Source organism: Protomyctophum parallelum, assembly GCF_964188405.1.
Source record: "Protomyctophum parallelum genome assembly, chromosome: 6".
NCBI lineage: Eukaryota > Metazoa > Chordata > Actinopteri > Myctophiformes > Myctophidae > Protomyctophum > Protomyctophum parallelum.
This window is the reverse complement of record NC_139701.1, coordinates 53,326,925-53,344,309: the sequence shown is the minus strand read 5'-3', so window position 1 is coordinate 53,344,309 and position 17,385 is coordinate 53,326,925. Positions and strand designations below refer to the sequence as shown.

The following is a 17,385-nucleotide window of genomic DNA, read 5'->3' as shown; positions in this document are numbered from 1 at the left end:
CTACAGTTCTAAACACTTAAACCTATACCCTCTAAATGTCTATAACCCTAAACTTATCCTTAACCTCATTATTTTCCTAATTGAAAGACTGACTCTAAAAGTCATTCTTTATACCATAATAAATAAATGAATGATACAAATAAAATAAATATTTTGAGGACCGGACAAATTGTGCTCACAAAGTCCATTTAGTGAATAAGCTTACCATAGTTGTGGTGAGGCACTTGGCCCTCACAAGTATAGGACACTCACGCACACATGCACGCATGCACGTACTGTACACACGCACGTACTGCACACACACACACACACACACACACACACACACACACACACACACACACACACACACACACACACACACACACACACACACACACACACACACACACACACACACACACACCCTCACACACACACACACACACACACACACACACACACACACACACACACACACACACACACACACACACACACACACACACACATACACCTGTGATGTATCATTTACATATCCAGCAGATGGGGTGAACACATGCACCTGACTAATTCCTGATTTATAGTACATCTAGAAAGCTTGCAGGTCGGCTGTGTGTGTGTGTGTGTGTGTGTGTGTGTGTGTGTGTGTGTGTGTGCGTGCGTGCGTGCGTGCGTGCGTGCGTGCGTGCGTGCGTGCGTGCGTGCGTGCGTGCGTGCGTGCGTGTGCGTGGGGGATATGGGAATGGGAAATGTTTCTGAGGTGCAAGAATGCTGTTTTTGTGATGTGGTTTACATGTTGGGGAGGAATGAGATATAGGTTCGAAGATGACACCTATGATTCGTGTAGAGGTTGTGACAAGATGTTGAGTGAGAAGTCCTGGGTGGAGCGGGTGAGGGAGTCGGGACCGATGATGATTATTTCGGACTAGACCTGTATGTGCCCGTCGGCCACCGGCCTACTTGAGAACGATGCAACTTGGGAAACTCATAATACCCGTTCAATTATCTATCTGTGTCCCTTTTGTGCCCATACTGCATATGGATGCCAGTGCAAACTGACTGTGAAAAGTGGACTAGTTAAGTGGGACTTGGGCTCATTAGGCCCTGCACTGGCAGAGCCTGACCAGAGCCTTTTGTGGTGTTTCTGGACAAAGGTGTATGTCACAGACTCGAGGCCAGGCACTGCACTCCTTGTGGGGGTGTGGAACGCGTGTGTCGAATTTGAAGTCGGTGGGGCGAACGGTTCTCGAGTTACGTGTATTACAACCGTACACACACGCACACAGACACACACACAGTCACACACACAGTCACGCACGCACGCACGCACGCACGCACGCACGCACGCACGCACGCACGCACGCACGCACGCACGCACGCACGCACGCATGCACGTACGCACACCCACACACCCACACAGAGAGAGATGTGGTGCATTTAGTTAGATTTATTGCAGTTGAGTTTCAGGAAGTTCTGTTGCGTCTGAGAGGCAGGTGGTGGAAAATACACTATGTTAGGAAGGGACTAGTGGACCAGAGATCCAGTATAAGTCATTTTTACACTTGGTTGCATGCTGAAAATAGTAGATTTACAAGCTCACAGCTTGTCGCGCTGAGACGCGTTGTGAGCTTGTACATCGCCTATTTTCAGCAAGTGTCATTACGACGACATCAAGGCCCGCCAAAATACATTTTATTTGACTAAATCAACTGTAGATTTAGTCGACTAAAATCGCATGGCATTTAGTCGACTAAAACTAGACTAACACTAACACATTCCAGGTGACTAAATGAAGTTTCATTCCAAAGACTATGACTAAACTAAAATAGAAATGTGCTGCCAAAATCAACACTGGATCTGTCCGAGGGGGAAGGATGTAATTGAAGCTATGGAGGAGAGGTCAGATGATCAGTGAAGGAGGTGAGTTGGGTGGTTGGACAGTAGCAGGGGGGCATGTTCATGGGCAGGAGAGGAGGTATAGGAGAGAGAATAGGATTATTTTGTATATATATTCTTTGGGTGCAGTACTTAGTTTAGACAGTTTTTGGTTTAGACTAGTAACTGGCTAGTCATTAGTCTGACTGACTGCAGCGGACTGACCTCCTGCTTCCTTCTATGCATGAGGAGTCCAAGCTACTTCTTTTCACCTGACAGGGGGGAGTTTCCCCGGCCGGACGTGTAGCACGTGGAAGGAACACGTTATTCCGACCAGTTCCTTTCCCCTCCATCAGGCGCCCCGGCTGGCCAGGGGGAGGTAGTTTAGAGACCAGGATTACTGGGGGGACACGGGGAGAACATGTGAGGGTACCTACCCTAGAACGGGGAGAACAGAAAGGAGGACTGATGACGCGGAGGAGGGAGCACGCCGCCAGCAACCACAGCATCCCCAGCGGGAATCGAACCCAGGACCTTCTAGCTGTGAGGCGACGGCACTACCGTTGTTATTGGCTTTTGGCGAGGCTGCAGCTGGCTGCTATTGGTCCACTCCGACAGGCTGTTTGTTGATTCTCAGTGCAGGCATTCTTGGTGCCACCGAAAATCCAGGACCGCGATTGGCCGCCCCAGCTCGACAAAGAAGTTACAGCAGGCGCCACCGTGCCCTCAGGAGAGTGAATTCTGAGTGAATAGTGTCGATTTTGGATTGGAAAAATTATATAAATGATGAACCAAAATGGACCGACCATTATAGATATGTATTAATTCTTGTAGGCCGTGTTGGGACCCATGAAAAAGTGTTAGAAAATGAGTTTCGTTCCCATGTCAAGCGAACTACGCAAAATGTGTTTTTGGCAACACCATTTTTTCTCAAATGTCAAATGCATATACTTAACATCTGAAATAAGTATTGGTGCCTTTAGTTTACTCATATGTGAATTTATATCATGAAATGTAGCATATTTACAATGAAACCTACACAGTAAATTGTGCCAAGAGCTTATGTTTCATACATAGAAAATGTATCAACCTAATGTGTAATGAAAGGTAGAAAAGAAAATCAGGGCACCTTGGACCAACATGGCAGAAAATCTATCAAAATGTTACCACGCCCCCTAAATTGGAATAATGCAACAAATGGACAAGACTAAAAATTAAAGTAGTAGAGGTCAGAATTATTACAACATATGGTATGAAACATTTATTTATTTACAAGTGGGTCACAGCAAAGGGTCACAGCATCTGTCATCTGTACATCCACCCCCTCCCCCCCGCCAAGGAAATATATGAAAATTGAAAATACAAAATAACATACAAATGCATCACAATAACACCTTATACTAATTGTTGAACAAAACAAGTAGTAGGCCTACATGGTGTTGGGTTACTCATCCCTATCACTTTCATCAGAGTCATCATCCCATGTACCTCTTTCTTCTGTTTCCTTTGACACATTTTCACAGTCCTGGCAGTGACATAAATCAGTGCAAGACAGTTTTGCAGACATACATGAACATCTTTCAGTCTCACATTTGCTTTTTTTTTTTTTACAATTACAGTGGACTACCTGCAACACACTATCAGGGGCAGGATTTCTAGTCATCCATGTTACTGTTAACTCCCCATCCTCCATGCCCCATCCACTGCCAATGGGTGAAGGAGCACACATCCTACTAGTCAGAGAACGTCTCATCACTGCTGCTTGGTAGTTTGCCCTTTTGCAATGTTGGTGGAGAGCATCACTTGTTGGGGGAATGGACAGATATTTTGTGAAGCCTATAAGGAAATCGCGATTCATATAATGGCCTGTTGTGGCGCTGTCATTGGACCCAGAAAAACCCATAGCCCCATAGAAGTCCATGTATTTGGGCCCAACTTCACCTAGACTGTATTACCTTAATAAACATGGTCATGAATACCTTCTGCTTCCAGTCACTAGTTTAAAGTCTCATTTCTAATGTCATAATATTCTTTTTGGAAAATTATGGTCCCATTAATTAAAAAAATGACCATAAAGTTGCGTATGTTCTGAGGGGCGTGGCTACCGTTACAGTCTATGATCGGGATTCCCCTCCCACTCGAGTCAAAATAAAAACCAACAGAGAAGAAGGGGGGAAGTCCCGCCTCGTTGTCTGGGCCAGCCAATGGCCAGCTGGGCCAAAACGGAGCCAGCCAATGGCCAGCTGGGCCAAAACGGAGCCAGCCAATGGCCAGCTGGGCCAAAACGGATCTAGAAATATGGCGATTTACATCAGGAATTACCATAGAATTACAGGCTTCATTTTACGTCCATGTTAGACCCGGGGAACGCTTTGTCCATATTTTTTACAGTCTATGGTTGAAAGTTGACTGGTCAAGGTTAAAACTGCTGCCAAGATGAACCTGCTTGGCTTACCTCAGTTGACTCAATGAATGCCAAAGAGGTAACCTAAAAGTTCCTCAGACAGATTGAGGTGCAGCTTCCTCAGTGTAAGCAGAAGTCTCTGAGTATCACTAAGTGACTGTTTTGCAGGAGGTGGTAAACGTGGTGACACAAAATTGAACAACAACATGAACGTCCTGTGAAGAATTTAATTTTGCTGTCATCAAATTCTGAAGGATCAAGAGTACGATGTTTCAACTCACTTTCTAATTTGTTGACTTTATCCCTAAGTGATTGACATTCAGCATTTAAAGATTTAATCTGTTCATGTAATGAGGCAATGTCATTTTGTGTTTCCTCTGTCTGGACCCCAATGCCTGGGACTTCAACAACAGTCTGTACCTCTGCTGTACTTCGATCAGTGATGGAGGTGAAACCAAATAACCTTGGCACGTAGTCAGGATGTAGAGGATCATCACTCTTTTCCCCTTTAAATAACAAAAACAACAAAAACATTTACTAGAAATATGATATTAATTTGTTTACATATATGGGGTGTTTTCACATATGTCCTGTTTCAGACATCAGCCTCAAAACAAACTCATCCGGGACGGGGCTGCCAAATCATTGTGAGATTTTTTACATTAACCACTGGAACCCTATTCTGCATCCCTATTCTGCATCCCTATTCTGGAGGGAACATTTGCAGAAAATAGCAGATCTACAAGCTCACAACGTTGTTGGTGTAGAGCAGAGGTAGGCAGCTTTAACCACGGGTGCCAAGGGTGACCACTGGCACACACTGGCAATGCCAGTGTCTCACTCTAATGCCAGTCTGGCATTAGAGTGAGAGAGGATTAGCCTGCATGTCTGTAACTGAGTGTACAAATGGAACCAATGGACCCGGCCTTAAGCCTACAGGTCTGTGAGAGTGGAACCAAATGGACCTTACAGGTCTGTAACTCTGAGAGATGGAACCAAATGGACCCTTACAGCCTGAGTGTACAAATGGACACATGCAGGTCTGTAACTCTGACACTATGGGTCCATTTGGTTCCATTCGTACACTCTCAGAGTAAGTCCATTTGTGCAATAGCAAATCAAAAGTTATGTGGGTCCTTGAAAAAAACAAACAAACAAAAAAAGTTTGATATTAAACCACTGTAGTGGTTATCAGTGGACTCTTAATGTGTCATATAAATCAGTGTCATAGGATATTCTGAGGAAAACCATGGAGACTTAACATTCAGTAACTGCAGGGTGTGTTGATCAATAAGAACATTAACATCAAGTCTTTCCACGGACTCACGTAACATGTTGATGACTGAGTAATTACTCCTGACCAGATCTCTTTCAGGGGAACGGACTATGTTAATCCACTTCTTGGTCCACAAGAAGAGAACTCCGTTAGGTTAGTTTAAAACGGGACATTGTGTGAAAAGGCCCTTTTACATTGAACGTATGGTTTTACAAAAAAAGCAACATACCTGACACAAAGTGAAAGTGGCACCCGCAAATCCAGTAGCCCTGAAACATGACTACATCGGCAAAGTGCAGCGATCCATTTACTTCTTTTTTCTTTACATTTCGGCAGTCTGTAAAAGGATAGCTCCGAGTTCTTTTTTAATCTGTTTGTACAGTCAATCGCACAACGGCTCTTTTCCATTTTCACAGTTTAGAGTGAATGAAAACAGCGTCGCAACAGTGAGTTGCTAGGTTGCTATGGACAACAAAAAGTTCTTCCGCATACGAGACGTCACGCGCATACTCAAGGGAATAAAGCGGCTACGCGATTGGTCCACGTGACCAAAACCACACCACTCCCCTTGCACATATTATTACACCTTGTAAGAAATAGTCCCGTCTTCGATCACGGATTATAAAAAAACTGCAGTAGGGCACGAGTAGAACTATTTTATTTGGACTTTCTACCTATAAATCTCTTTTATGGAGAAAGAATTGTGTAGTCCCCCTTCCGTGGGAACGGAACTGAACGAAAAGGGACCTCACAATACGGCCTATTGGGAGCATAAATGTTTTTCAGACCTGTTTATTTATGTTTAAATTAAAAAAATGCAAACAAGACATTCCGTCTTCTTTTCACAATTTTTTCCGTGTTACTTCTGACATTCACTCCTACCCCACAAGGCAAAGAGATGATTTTTAATTACCCTATTGTCGCACTTCCAAACATCAATCTTTCATCAAATTTAGAGGCCCTCATCTATGGAATTCCCTAGATGATTCACTTAAATCCTCATTATCCTTGCCAATATTAAAAAAAACATCTAAAGAAATATCTTATTTCTTCCTCTCTGTAAAAAAAGAAAACACAAAAGAAATGTAATATGTTTTACTTTGATGTGTTTTCTTTTGTGTGTTTGTTGTCGTATTGTTGTTGTATTATTCACAATAATAAATAAAACATGTTCTAGATCACAAAAAACATATATTAGTTATTTTACTTACTTTTATCAGGGTTAAAGGTCAAAGTATACTTAACCGATTTTGACCTGAGGACGAGGCCTTCTAAATGTATACAAGTTTTTTTGCAAATTGTATGCACATGTATAATAATTATTAAAATAATAATAATAATACATTAATAATTTACATTTGAGGGATATCTTTCACAATAATAAATAAAACATGTTCTAGATCACAAAAAACATATATTAGTTATTTTACTTACTTTTATCAGGGTTAAAGGTCAAGGTATACTTAACTGATTTTGACCTGAGGACGAGGCCTTCTAAATGTTTTCTGAAAAAGTCATGTTTCTATGTCAGTGGTTCTCAAAAAGAATGTCAAGGACCTCCAAAAATATATGTAATTGGCCGCCGACACCCATCTGAAGCATAGATTTGAGTTAAAAACATTGCCTCTGAAAGAATATATATATATAAGAATATATTCAAAGATTTGCGCCACATTTTCATGATTTTTCAAAAATAGCAGACCTACATACCTACGTAGCTCCTATATGAGCTTGTATATCTGCTATTGTTTCAATAGCTAAAGTATAACATAATGCAGAGCTGCCATGTCTCACCCTTTGAGTGTGACAGTCACGCAATTTAACCCTTTACCACGCACCACGCCACACATGCCATTTCACACGCATTATAATGATAAATAAAAGAATTCTCTGCGGCTCCGCCGCGTAATAACGCACGCTCCACACAAACGGTAAAATAGCCGATCTGCTCGCAGCGCTGATATATGCAGGAGGGTAAACAGTGGACCAAAATCGTCAGCAGGGTCCCTGACTGTGTGACGCATGGAAATGAGCCATGCGGATTTTAACATAGCTTCGAAATATTTTTCATGGAAGACAATATAGCCCCCACAAGTTACAACAAGTGAGTAAGTGACCTGTGACTATCTCTCTTCTATACTGGTGTGTGGCGTCTCTTGCGTGATATGAGGAAGTGGAACGGTGCCATAGCCCGTGCACATTATAGGGACAAAGTCGTGTGTGTGTGTGAAGTGAAGTGAAGGGGGAGGGGCCGCATCGCGACTTGTTTCTGTTCATAGAGAGAGAGAGCCTAGCAAGCTTCTTGGATCTGGCAGCGTCAGGTTAGAGAGAGCCCACATATGTGTTTGAACTAAGAAAATGTAAAAATAAGGAATTTTCCCACATTCCAGTTTTCTGACATATTCCCCAATTTCCACTGAGATTATGGGGTGAATGAATGTGGCCAGACCCATCTTCTCTTTCTGTCATAGTGACATTGTCCTGCATCAGATCATGTCCAAATCAGGTTCTCCAATCTCCAGTAGCCTCTTCAGTTTTTTGAAGATTTTGTGAGTGGTGCAACCTCTCCCTTACGGAGCTATGTGTGTGGCTGGCTGGGTCTGAGCACTATGTGTGTGGCTTGCTGGCTGGCTGGGTCTGAGCACTATGTGTGTGGCTGGCTGGCTGGCTGGGTCTGAGTACTATGTGTGTGGCGTGCTGGCTGGCTGGGTCTGAGCACTATGGCCCTCATTTATCAACCGTGCGTACGCCAAATATGGGCGCACGCCGAAATTACCGACATTTTCGGCATTTAACATTTCCGGCAAAGCTTGAAATTGAACTTGAGTAGGACAAATAGTCACGTCTGGTCGCGAGCTGGCGTACGCTGTTTTTCTGTTTTACACAAGCAGAGCAGCCTTGTCTGAACTGCTGAGAGGCTGTCACAGGCATCAAAACATATATGTATTCACTCCTAAAATGTTTATATAAAAGGTATATAATGTATATGGGCTACATGTCAAAAATAAATAAATAAAAATGTTAAGGAATACATGTGTCATATGAAATTAGTAGGAGATAAAATCGCGCAATTAAAAACAATGTTGCAAGAGATGCTTAAGCCATTTAAACAGTGTTTTGCATGAGCGCATACATGCGAGGATTTGGGCTGTCTGTGCTGAAATATTTCCATGACGGGACGTTGGAGAGTATAGTGCAGCAGCTGCTGCAGCTCAGCTGCGGAGAGTCCCAACGTGCAGGTATAGCCTACTGGCCTAATCTACAGCATGAAGGCCGATGTCTTTCTTACGGTATGTGCAATATAATAAACCCGACGCGTCGCTCGAATGCCAAATGTACCGTGCCAGGCTCCCAGCGCAAGTGGGAACTGCATCGGAGATATAGGTATATTACCCAGCCAGCCCATGCACCAGCCACATGAGGCTATGGTTTTGGCTGCACATTCATATAACAGTGACTAACGACTGCGAGGCAATCTAAATAGACTGGCGAACGTCGGAACGTGCATGGTCAGTTGGTCACGGACGGACCACTGTGATAGAGAGAGACAGACAGACAGACAGACAGGACAGGAGGAGCACCTGCAAAACAGCAGCGTGTGTGTGCCTATTTGTTATTTAATTATGGTTCACAGGTTCAGGTTTTCGTTCACTAATATATCTTGTTTTATATTAAATTAAAAATACTTTAATAATTTAATATACAACTAACAACACACAGTTAAAGTTGCAAATAGCGATATGTGCGTGCGTGCGTGCGGGGGGTGAGGGGGAAGCGAAGCGAGAGGAGAAACAGACAGCTTTATTTAATGTGTCATGTAGGTGCGTGCGTGCATGACAGCAAGGCAAGCGAGGTGAGAGGGAAACAGACAGGGACCCTGCATGAATTAAATAAAGTTTAATTCATTTATTTAGTTTATTTAGTTGTCTGTTTCTCCTCTCGCTTCGCTTCCCTTGCTGCCCGCCTCACCCCCCGCACGCACGCTTTATTTAATTCATGCAGGTGTTCGTTCTTTATTTGTTTAACAACACACCAGTTAGTTGGGCTTGCAAGTTGCGTGTGCGTGCTGTGCGTGTGTATGAGAGAGGGGGGTGAGGCGAGCAGCAAGGCACGGGAGAAACCTATTTTTTCATGTAACCATGGTTTCAGGAAACGTATTGCCGTTGTTCATGTCGCAAAAACGAGGGCGAGGCTTGATTTCTTAGGGCGTGCCAGATCAAATTCAGCCGTGACATTTATTAACGTGAGAACAAAATGAAGGAAGGATCAGCTGTTTGCGATCACTTTATAAATGCCGTGGCGACGTGGGTGTACTACGAAACCTGCACTCGAATCTGTGGCAGATTTTACACTCGATTGATAAATGAGGGCCTAAGTGTGTGGCTTGCTGGCTGGCTGGCTGGGTCTGAGGAGCATAGATAGATATCTTTTTCATTTCTACTTTAAGCATGAGGAGGCTGTCAGTGCAGGGAGAGCAGCTGGCATGGAGGTGAAGACATCAGTGTTAAGGTTAAATATCAACGTTAAAACGGGCCAAATCGACATTAAAAAAGCAATTTTTTTCCGCCGCCGCCCTTCGGACGGCGTCGAACACATTAAGACACTAGAGTCTCACTCTTGACATTTTCTGAAATATGGCAGCCCTGCATAATGCCTTAAAACACCAAAAAGGGTTCCCGCCCAAAATGGGTTAAACGTACTTAATTACTTTCCACTGCAATCCAAGTATTGATATGGTAGATGAGTATTATGGGATGTGATAATGTGTGATTGCAGAGCTCTGTCAGTAATCAGTGCGTTAAAGCAGGCAGGCAGGCATGGCAGGCAGTTAACATTAGCAGTAATGTGTGTCATTTGTCAGTGTGGTGCGATGGGAGCCTTAACAACACTTTTAAATAAGATGTGTGCACAACCCAGCTCTCCATTGTCATTATGATCACGGCATCACGCACGCACGCACATACGCACGCACGGACACCTCACCAGCATGTCGAGAGGAAAACCAGCAGGATATGTCAGCCTAAAGCATCTGTAGCTATTACTGCGTACGTGCATGCCTGCCTGCGTGTTTCGTGGGCTTGTAGATCAGATACTTTATGTGCACCAGTGTTCAATGATCTTAGCAAAATGTAAGTGTTTTTTCTCCACAAAGCATCCACAGATACACAGTTCACTGTCTCTCTGTCTCTGTCTCTGTCTCTGTCTGTGTCTCTCTCTCTCTGGCAGAGCATAGACCCGGGCCAGCAGTTCACGTGGGAACAGTCCAACATGGACGTGAACAAGCCAAAGAACCGATACGCCAACGTCATCGCCTACGACCACTCCAGAGTCGTCCTGGCTGCACTGGACGGTGAGGCAGGGCCAAAACTATAGCCACAGGGCCCCTGTGGCCTTTCATTGGCCGTTGATTGTGTTAAATAAAGATTAAAATCTTGCACGGGCGCTATAGAGCGTCGCAGTCATGACGACGACAGGCCCATAATTTCCCATGCATGTTTCCCCCAGAGTAATCTAGTAAGAGAGTGGTGACACGCTTTGATCTCGCCGCAAAGCGGGTGCCTATGGGCTATAGTTCCAAACATTGGCTCCTATGGCTGGATTGCATTGAGATAGAATGAGCACTTCCGCATTCCATTGTTACAATGAGAGTCATTACTCAAGGGGCAGCGGTGGCCGAACGGCTTGTGGAGCGGGCACGTTAAAGTTACCACCGCTGAAGTGCCCTTGAGCAAGGCATTGAACCCCTACCATGAAATGTTCTATGAGCAGGGCCTGGCTGTAAACAAGTTCTTGAGCTTTGTCCAGTTACCCTGGTTACCCTGGTCCAGTTACATGGTAACTTTGCTTACTTTGGTTTCCACTAGATGTTTCAAAAAGTATTTATAATCTGTAAGCCTCGGACAAAGCCAACTCGGATCATGACATAATCATGACAACAAACACAATTTTTTGGGCCGAACAATTAATTAGATCTTAGAGAGAAAAAAAGGGAACATAGCCTAATATATTGTTGCACTCACGTTGTTGTAGGGTTCCCCCGAAGGCATTTGCGGTCAGCAAGGACTGTAGTGACAGTATGGTGGTGGTGTGATATGAAATCTGAGCCCTGAGGGCACACACATACAGCAGTCCTGATCATGATTAGGATTATATTTTCAATTTTTCAACAGCACCCGGCACGTACACAATCTTGTAGATCTGCTATTTTTCAACAGCTGAAGGTTAAAATAAGGGTTACAGTTGGTTAAACACCAAAGCGACACAGATGCGCTCGCGTCCGTAAATCGGTTTTAATAAATTGTTTCCTTGCCAGGGGTAGAGTGGCCGGATGGTAACCGCAAGGTTGCCAGTTCGAACCCGGGCTCTCCCAGAGTTAGTGTCGAAGTGTCCTTGAGCTGAACCCTTATTTTCCCTTATTTTGCTCCTGATGTGCTGGTTGGTGCCTTGCATGTTTTCCGCCGCCATCGGTGTATGAATGCGTGCGTGAATGGGTGAATGTAATGCGCAATCTATGTAAAGCGCCTTGGATAAAGGCGCTATATAAATGCACCATTATACCATTTACCATTTATCAGGTGTGCCTGGCAGTGACTATATCAACGCCAACTACATAGACGGCTACAGGAAGCAGAATGCCTACATCGCCACCCAGGGTCCTCTGCCCGAGACCTTCAGCGACTTCTGGAGGATGGTGTGGGAACAGAGGACCAGCACCGTCGTCATGATGACGCGCCTGGAGGAGAAACTACGGGTAACCATTGATTGATTGATTGATTGATCAATCAATGCACTCATGCATGATGCATTACAATGCAATTACATACAATGCATTAATCAATCGATGCACTCACCAGCACATGACATCATAAACACCTCACACTGCAATGGGACATATTTGTCATGTCACGAAAGATTGTTAACCGTTTCCCTCCCAATTTTATACTATATACAAAAAGAAGGGCTGACCTACAAGCTGTTAGATCTGCTATGTTGCGGGCTATTTTCAGTGGCGTCCCGAAATGTTGACGTCCTCAGTACACAGAACGTGCGTGCGTGCGTGCGTGCGTGCGTGCGTGCGTGCGTGCGTGCGTTAGTGGTGAGTTATATGATGTCGGGTCTGGCTGACATCGTTCATATAGCCCAGGGCTGAACAGAGTTATGACAGCGACCAGAAGGTTGTTGTCACAGTCTGCACGTCACCATGGCCATGTCCCGCTGAGTCACACTGCATTCTGGGACCATATTACAACGTCCTCACCTCTGTGACCCCATGCTGTGGCTGTCGGCAGACGGGGAAAGTATACATTCATTTGGTTGAGGCCTTTAGGAGGGCCATGCAAGCAGCAAGCTGGAGCCGCAGCACCATTTCCCTGCGGAACCATTGCCCACCACTCCTGAATGAACTGTCTTGTGCTGGGACTCTGGTTTGATTGATTGATTGAAATATTTATTAACAGTTTGCAGAATTACAGTATACTTCAAGCACAAACTCAATACAAAGACTGTTAACTGTGAGTGGACGACCCAATTAAGCATTACACTTGTTTACAACAGGGTCCACATTGTTCAATTCATCAAAACATTTAGAGACATACAAATAGACATTTCTATGTAGCTAAAGAACAGAACAGGAATTAATCATATAGGAGGCAAAAAGGGTGCAAAAAGGGTGCAACCAGACGGGCCTGGTGAGAGCAGGAGTGGACCCAAGGGGCCAGTGAGGCAATCCAACATTGAAGCACTGGGCCCTAGTGGTAAGAGGAAGGACTGCAGGTGGACAGTCGCGGACCCGTGGATTCATGACGAGGAAACCCCGTGCAGCTGGGCTTTAACATTGAGCGCTCGGTTGCACTTCCGCATTTTGCTGAATCGGCGAAAAAAGGCGGAAATAGACGGTCCTTCGGGGGGGGGGGGAGCTTCGCGCCAGATCAGTCTCTATCCTAATAATCCATAATCCATAATCCATAATGCTCTATGAGTGGACCTGGTGAGACGTAGAAGGGGCGGGGCCTGGACAGGAGTCAAACCCACAGAGCCTAGTCCTTTTATGCGCCAGAAGCGTACCTCCCAGCCCTGGCAGAGTAGTTCAGGAGGAATGGATTGTGTGGCCCTGGTTCTTCCCTAATGGGTCGAGGGGAGCTACTGGGACGTAAGTCGGGACTTGATCACCCCGGCTGGGTCACCTGAGTGAGGGGTATGATGTTGGGAGACCCTGATGACCCTGATGACCCTGACCCTGATGACCTCAGGATACATCACTGAGGATATGTCCCAAGTGCATCCATGTGATGTATTTTTGTTTTGTACATTGTACAAAATGGATCATTTTTGATCCAACCAATCAAAATTGGATCATTTCCAATTTCCAATAATTTTTACTTCTACATACATACATTATACATTACATTTTGATTATTATTACCAAACATACATTAACCACTTCAGCCCTATATGCATTTCAGCCATTTGAAAATAGACGATCTACAAGCTCACGTGTGCAGCGATGTGACGCATTGTGAACTTTTTTGAAAACTCGAAATGTGACATTCTGCACAATGAGTACTTTTACTTTTCTGTACTTTAAGTACATTTTTATGCTAAGTTTGTACAAAAGTACAAGTACAAATCAAGTACATTTTGAATGCATCTACAATGTAGATGCTTAGATGTAAATGCTTTACTTTTCTTTTTTACTTTTTCCACCACTGGCGGCCAGTAACATTTAGATTGTCACTGTGTCAGGCAGAAAATACCATCTCCTTTCTATGGGAAAAGGGAGTTTACTTATAGCGGTCAAGAGGTTTGATTGATTGATTGAAGTATATAGAGATTGGAGAATTACAGTACATTTCAAGCCCAACTCAATACAAAACTGTTAACTGTGGATGACACCATAAAGCAGGGGTGCAGGGGTTCAGACTAGTCATTGGTCCGACAAACAACAACCTACCTCAAACCCTAACCCAACCATAACCGCAAGCACGGGAGCAGCGTCCCGCATGTCGGACTAACACTCCGTCGTGCGGTCCCCCATTACACTTATTTACAATAGGGTACACCATGACCATGTTCAATTCATCATAACATTTAGAGACGTGCAAATATACACTTCTATATAGCCAAAAACAGGAAATCATCACGTTTGAAAGGCCGTTATAGCCCATGGAAGAGTTGCAGCGTTGCTGCCTTGAAGTCTCACTTGTGCTGCACGCCTGCACCCCCCTGTGCCGTTTCATTTTTTTAACCCCGCACAGAGCCAAGAAAACTCATCTTTTCATTGAGTCACAACTCGCTCAGATCCAATGCAGATCTGTCGTCAACCCTAAGCCATTCCAGCCTATCAAAGTGGTCAGGGGTTCGGGGAGTGAGGCGAAGTAGTAGCCTGACCAGTTTATTTTGGGAAGTCTGGGCCCTTGTTTTAAGGTCCTTTGAGGTTTAATTGTGTTTAATTAGTTTAAATTAGTCCATGTGTGGAAATTTGTCTTCGGTCTCAGACAAAAAAAATAAAAAAATAAACAGCAACAACACTTTATTAATTATTTTCATGGGAAAAATGCAGGAAAAATAAATGTGGCAAACACATGAATGACAAATCTAGACATGGTATCATAGTGCCGGCACCTTGGATATAAATGCAACATTTACCATTATTATGTTGCCATATAATATATAATATAATATATAATATATTTATGTTCATATATTTTAGGATTTCTTTCCTAGGGTGGGATTCCTCTAAATTCCTTCTTTGTTAAAAAAGGCCATGTAGGTCGTCGCATCATATGTGATGTAAAATAAAATAAAATAATCTGAAATGTTTGTAAACAAATATCAAAATGTTTGTAAACAAATATCAAATGTTTGTAAACAAATCACAAATGTTTATAAACAAATCCCAAATGTTTGTAAACAAATCCCACATGTTTATAAACAAATCCGAAATGTTTATAAACAAATCCCAAATGTTTGTAAACAAATCCGAAATGTTTATAAACAAATATCAAAATGTTTGTAAACAAATCCCAAATGTTTGTAAACAAATATCAAAATGTTTGTAAACAAATATCAAAATGTTTGTAAACAAATATCAAATGTTTGTAAACAAATCCCAAATGTTTGTAAACAAATATCAAAATGTTTGTAAACAAATATCAAAATGTTTGTAAACAAATTACAAATTGTTTATAAACAAATCCCAAATGTTTGTAAACAAATATCAAAATGTTTGTAAACAAATCCCAAATGTTTGTAAACAAATCCCAAATGTTTGTAAACAAATATCAATTGTTTGTAAACAAATCACAAATGTTTGTAAACAAATCCCACATGTTTATAAACAAATCCCAAATGTTTATAAACAAATCCCAAATGTTTGTAAACAAATCCGAAATGTTTATAAACAAATATCAAAATGTTTGTAAACAAATCCCAAATGTTTGTAAACAAATATCAAAATGTTTATAAATAAATCCGAAATGTTTATAAACAAATCCCAAATGTTTGTAAACAAATCCGAAATGTTTATAAACAAATATCAAAATGTTTGTAAACAAATCCCAAATGTTTGTAAACAAATATCAAAATGTTTGTAAACAAATCCCAAATGTTTGTAAACAAATCCCAAATGTTTGTAAACAAATCCCAAATGTTTGTAAACAAATTACGAATTGTTTATAAACAAATCCCAAATGTTTATAAACAAATCCCAAATGTTTGTAAACAAATCTGAAATGTTTGTAAACAAATCACAAATGTTTATAAACAAATCCCAAATGTTTGTAAACAAATCCCAAATGTTTGTAAACAAATATCAAAATGTCTGTAAACAAATCCCAAATGTTTGTAAACAAATATTGAATGTTTGTAAACAAATTACAAATCTTTGTAAACAAATTACAAATTGTTTGTAAACAAATTACAAATTGTTTGTAAACAGATTACAAATTGTTTGTAAACAAATCCTGTCATGTTTGTAAACAATCCCAAATGTTTGTAAACAAATCCACAGTGTAGGTAAACAAATCACACATGTTTGTAGACAAACCCTAAAATGTTTGTAAACAAACCCTGCAATGTTTTGTAAACACATCCTTGAACGTTGGTGGTAATAACACGTCCAGGACATGCCTCAGACTTCTCCTCAGATCTGAAGCCATTTTACCCTTGCTGACGTCCACGATACCCCAGCTCAAGATATTTAAGGCCCTATTTTGAAACAAAAACATTTTTGAATAGTTCAACTAGCCGATTTACAAGCTCACGTGTCGACGTGTAGATCAGCCAGTTGAACAATTTTAATGTATGTAAAACAATAAAAAATAAGGCAAAGAAATGTAGGGAGCGCAACCATGTTGTGAAGCTAGTAGATCTGCTATTTTGCTGGCTATTTTTCCCAGTTATTTTACGACTATCCTGCATGTTGTGTGCGTGCATGCATGCGCTGCGTGCGTTGCGTGCGTTGCGTGCGTGTGTGTGTGTGTGTGTGTGTACAGGTGAAGTGTGACCAGTACTGGCCCTCCCGCGGTACAGAGACCTATGGGATGATCCAGGTGACCATGCTGGACACAGTGGAGCTGGCCACGTACAGCATACGCACCTTCAACCTACACAAGGTATACAGTATAGGAACCTGTGTTGTTTTTGGCAGCACATTTTGATTTTAGTTTTAGTCAGTCTTTTGAATAGTTTTAGTCACATTTTAGTCACCCGGAATGTTTTAGTGTTAGTGTAGTTTTAGTCGACTAAATATCATACGATTTTAGTCGACTAAATCTACAGTTGATTTAGTCTAACAAAATGTATTTTGGGGGCCCTTGATGCCATCTGTTTTTTTCACTTGCTGAAAATA

The 17,385-nt window shown here is 42.4% G+C and overlaps 1 protein-coding gene across 1 annotated transcript in view; it reads left to right on the top strand.

Annotated features, from left to right (window-relative positions):
- Window positions 1–842: 842 nt before the first annotated feature.
- LOC310860089 (receptor-type tyrosine-protein phosphatase S-like) overlaps window positions 843–17,385 on the top strand; it is a gene marked incomplete at both ends in the record, with an annotated part of 35,830 nt that continues 19,287 nt past the window's right edge. Inside the window, 4 exons of the mRNA XM_083766851.1 lie at window positions 843–872; window positions 10,764–10,887; window positions 12,113–12,288; window positions 17,030–17,149. Of these exons, the coding sequence (XP_083622977.1) occupies window positions 843–872; window positions 10,764–10,887; window positions 12,113–12,288; window positions 17,030–17,149 (450 nt within the window). The remainder of the gene's footprint in view (window positions 873–10,763; window positions 10,888–12,112; window positions 12,289–17,029; window positions 17,150–17,385) is intronic.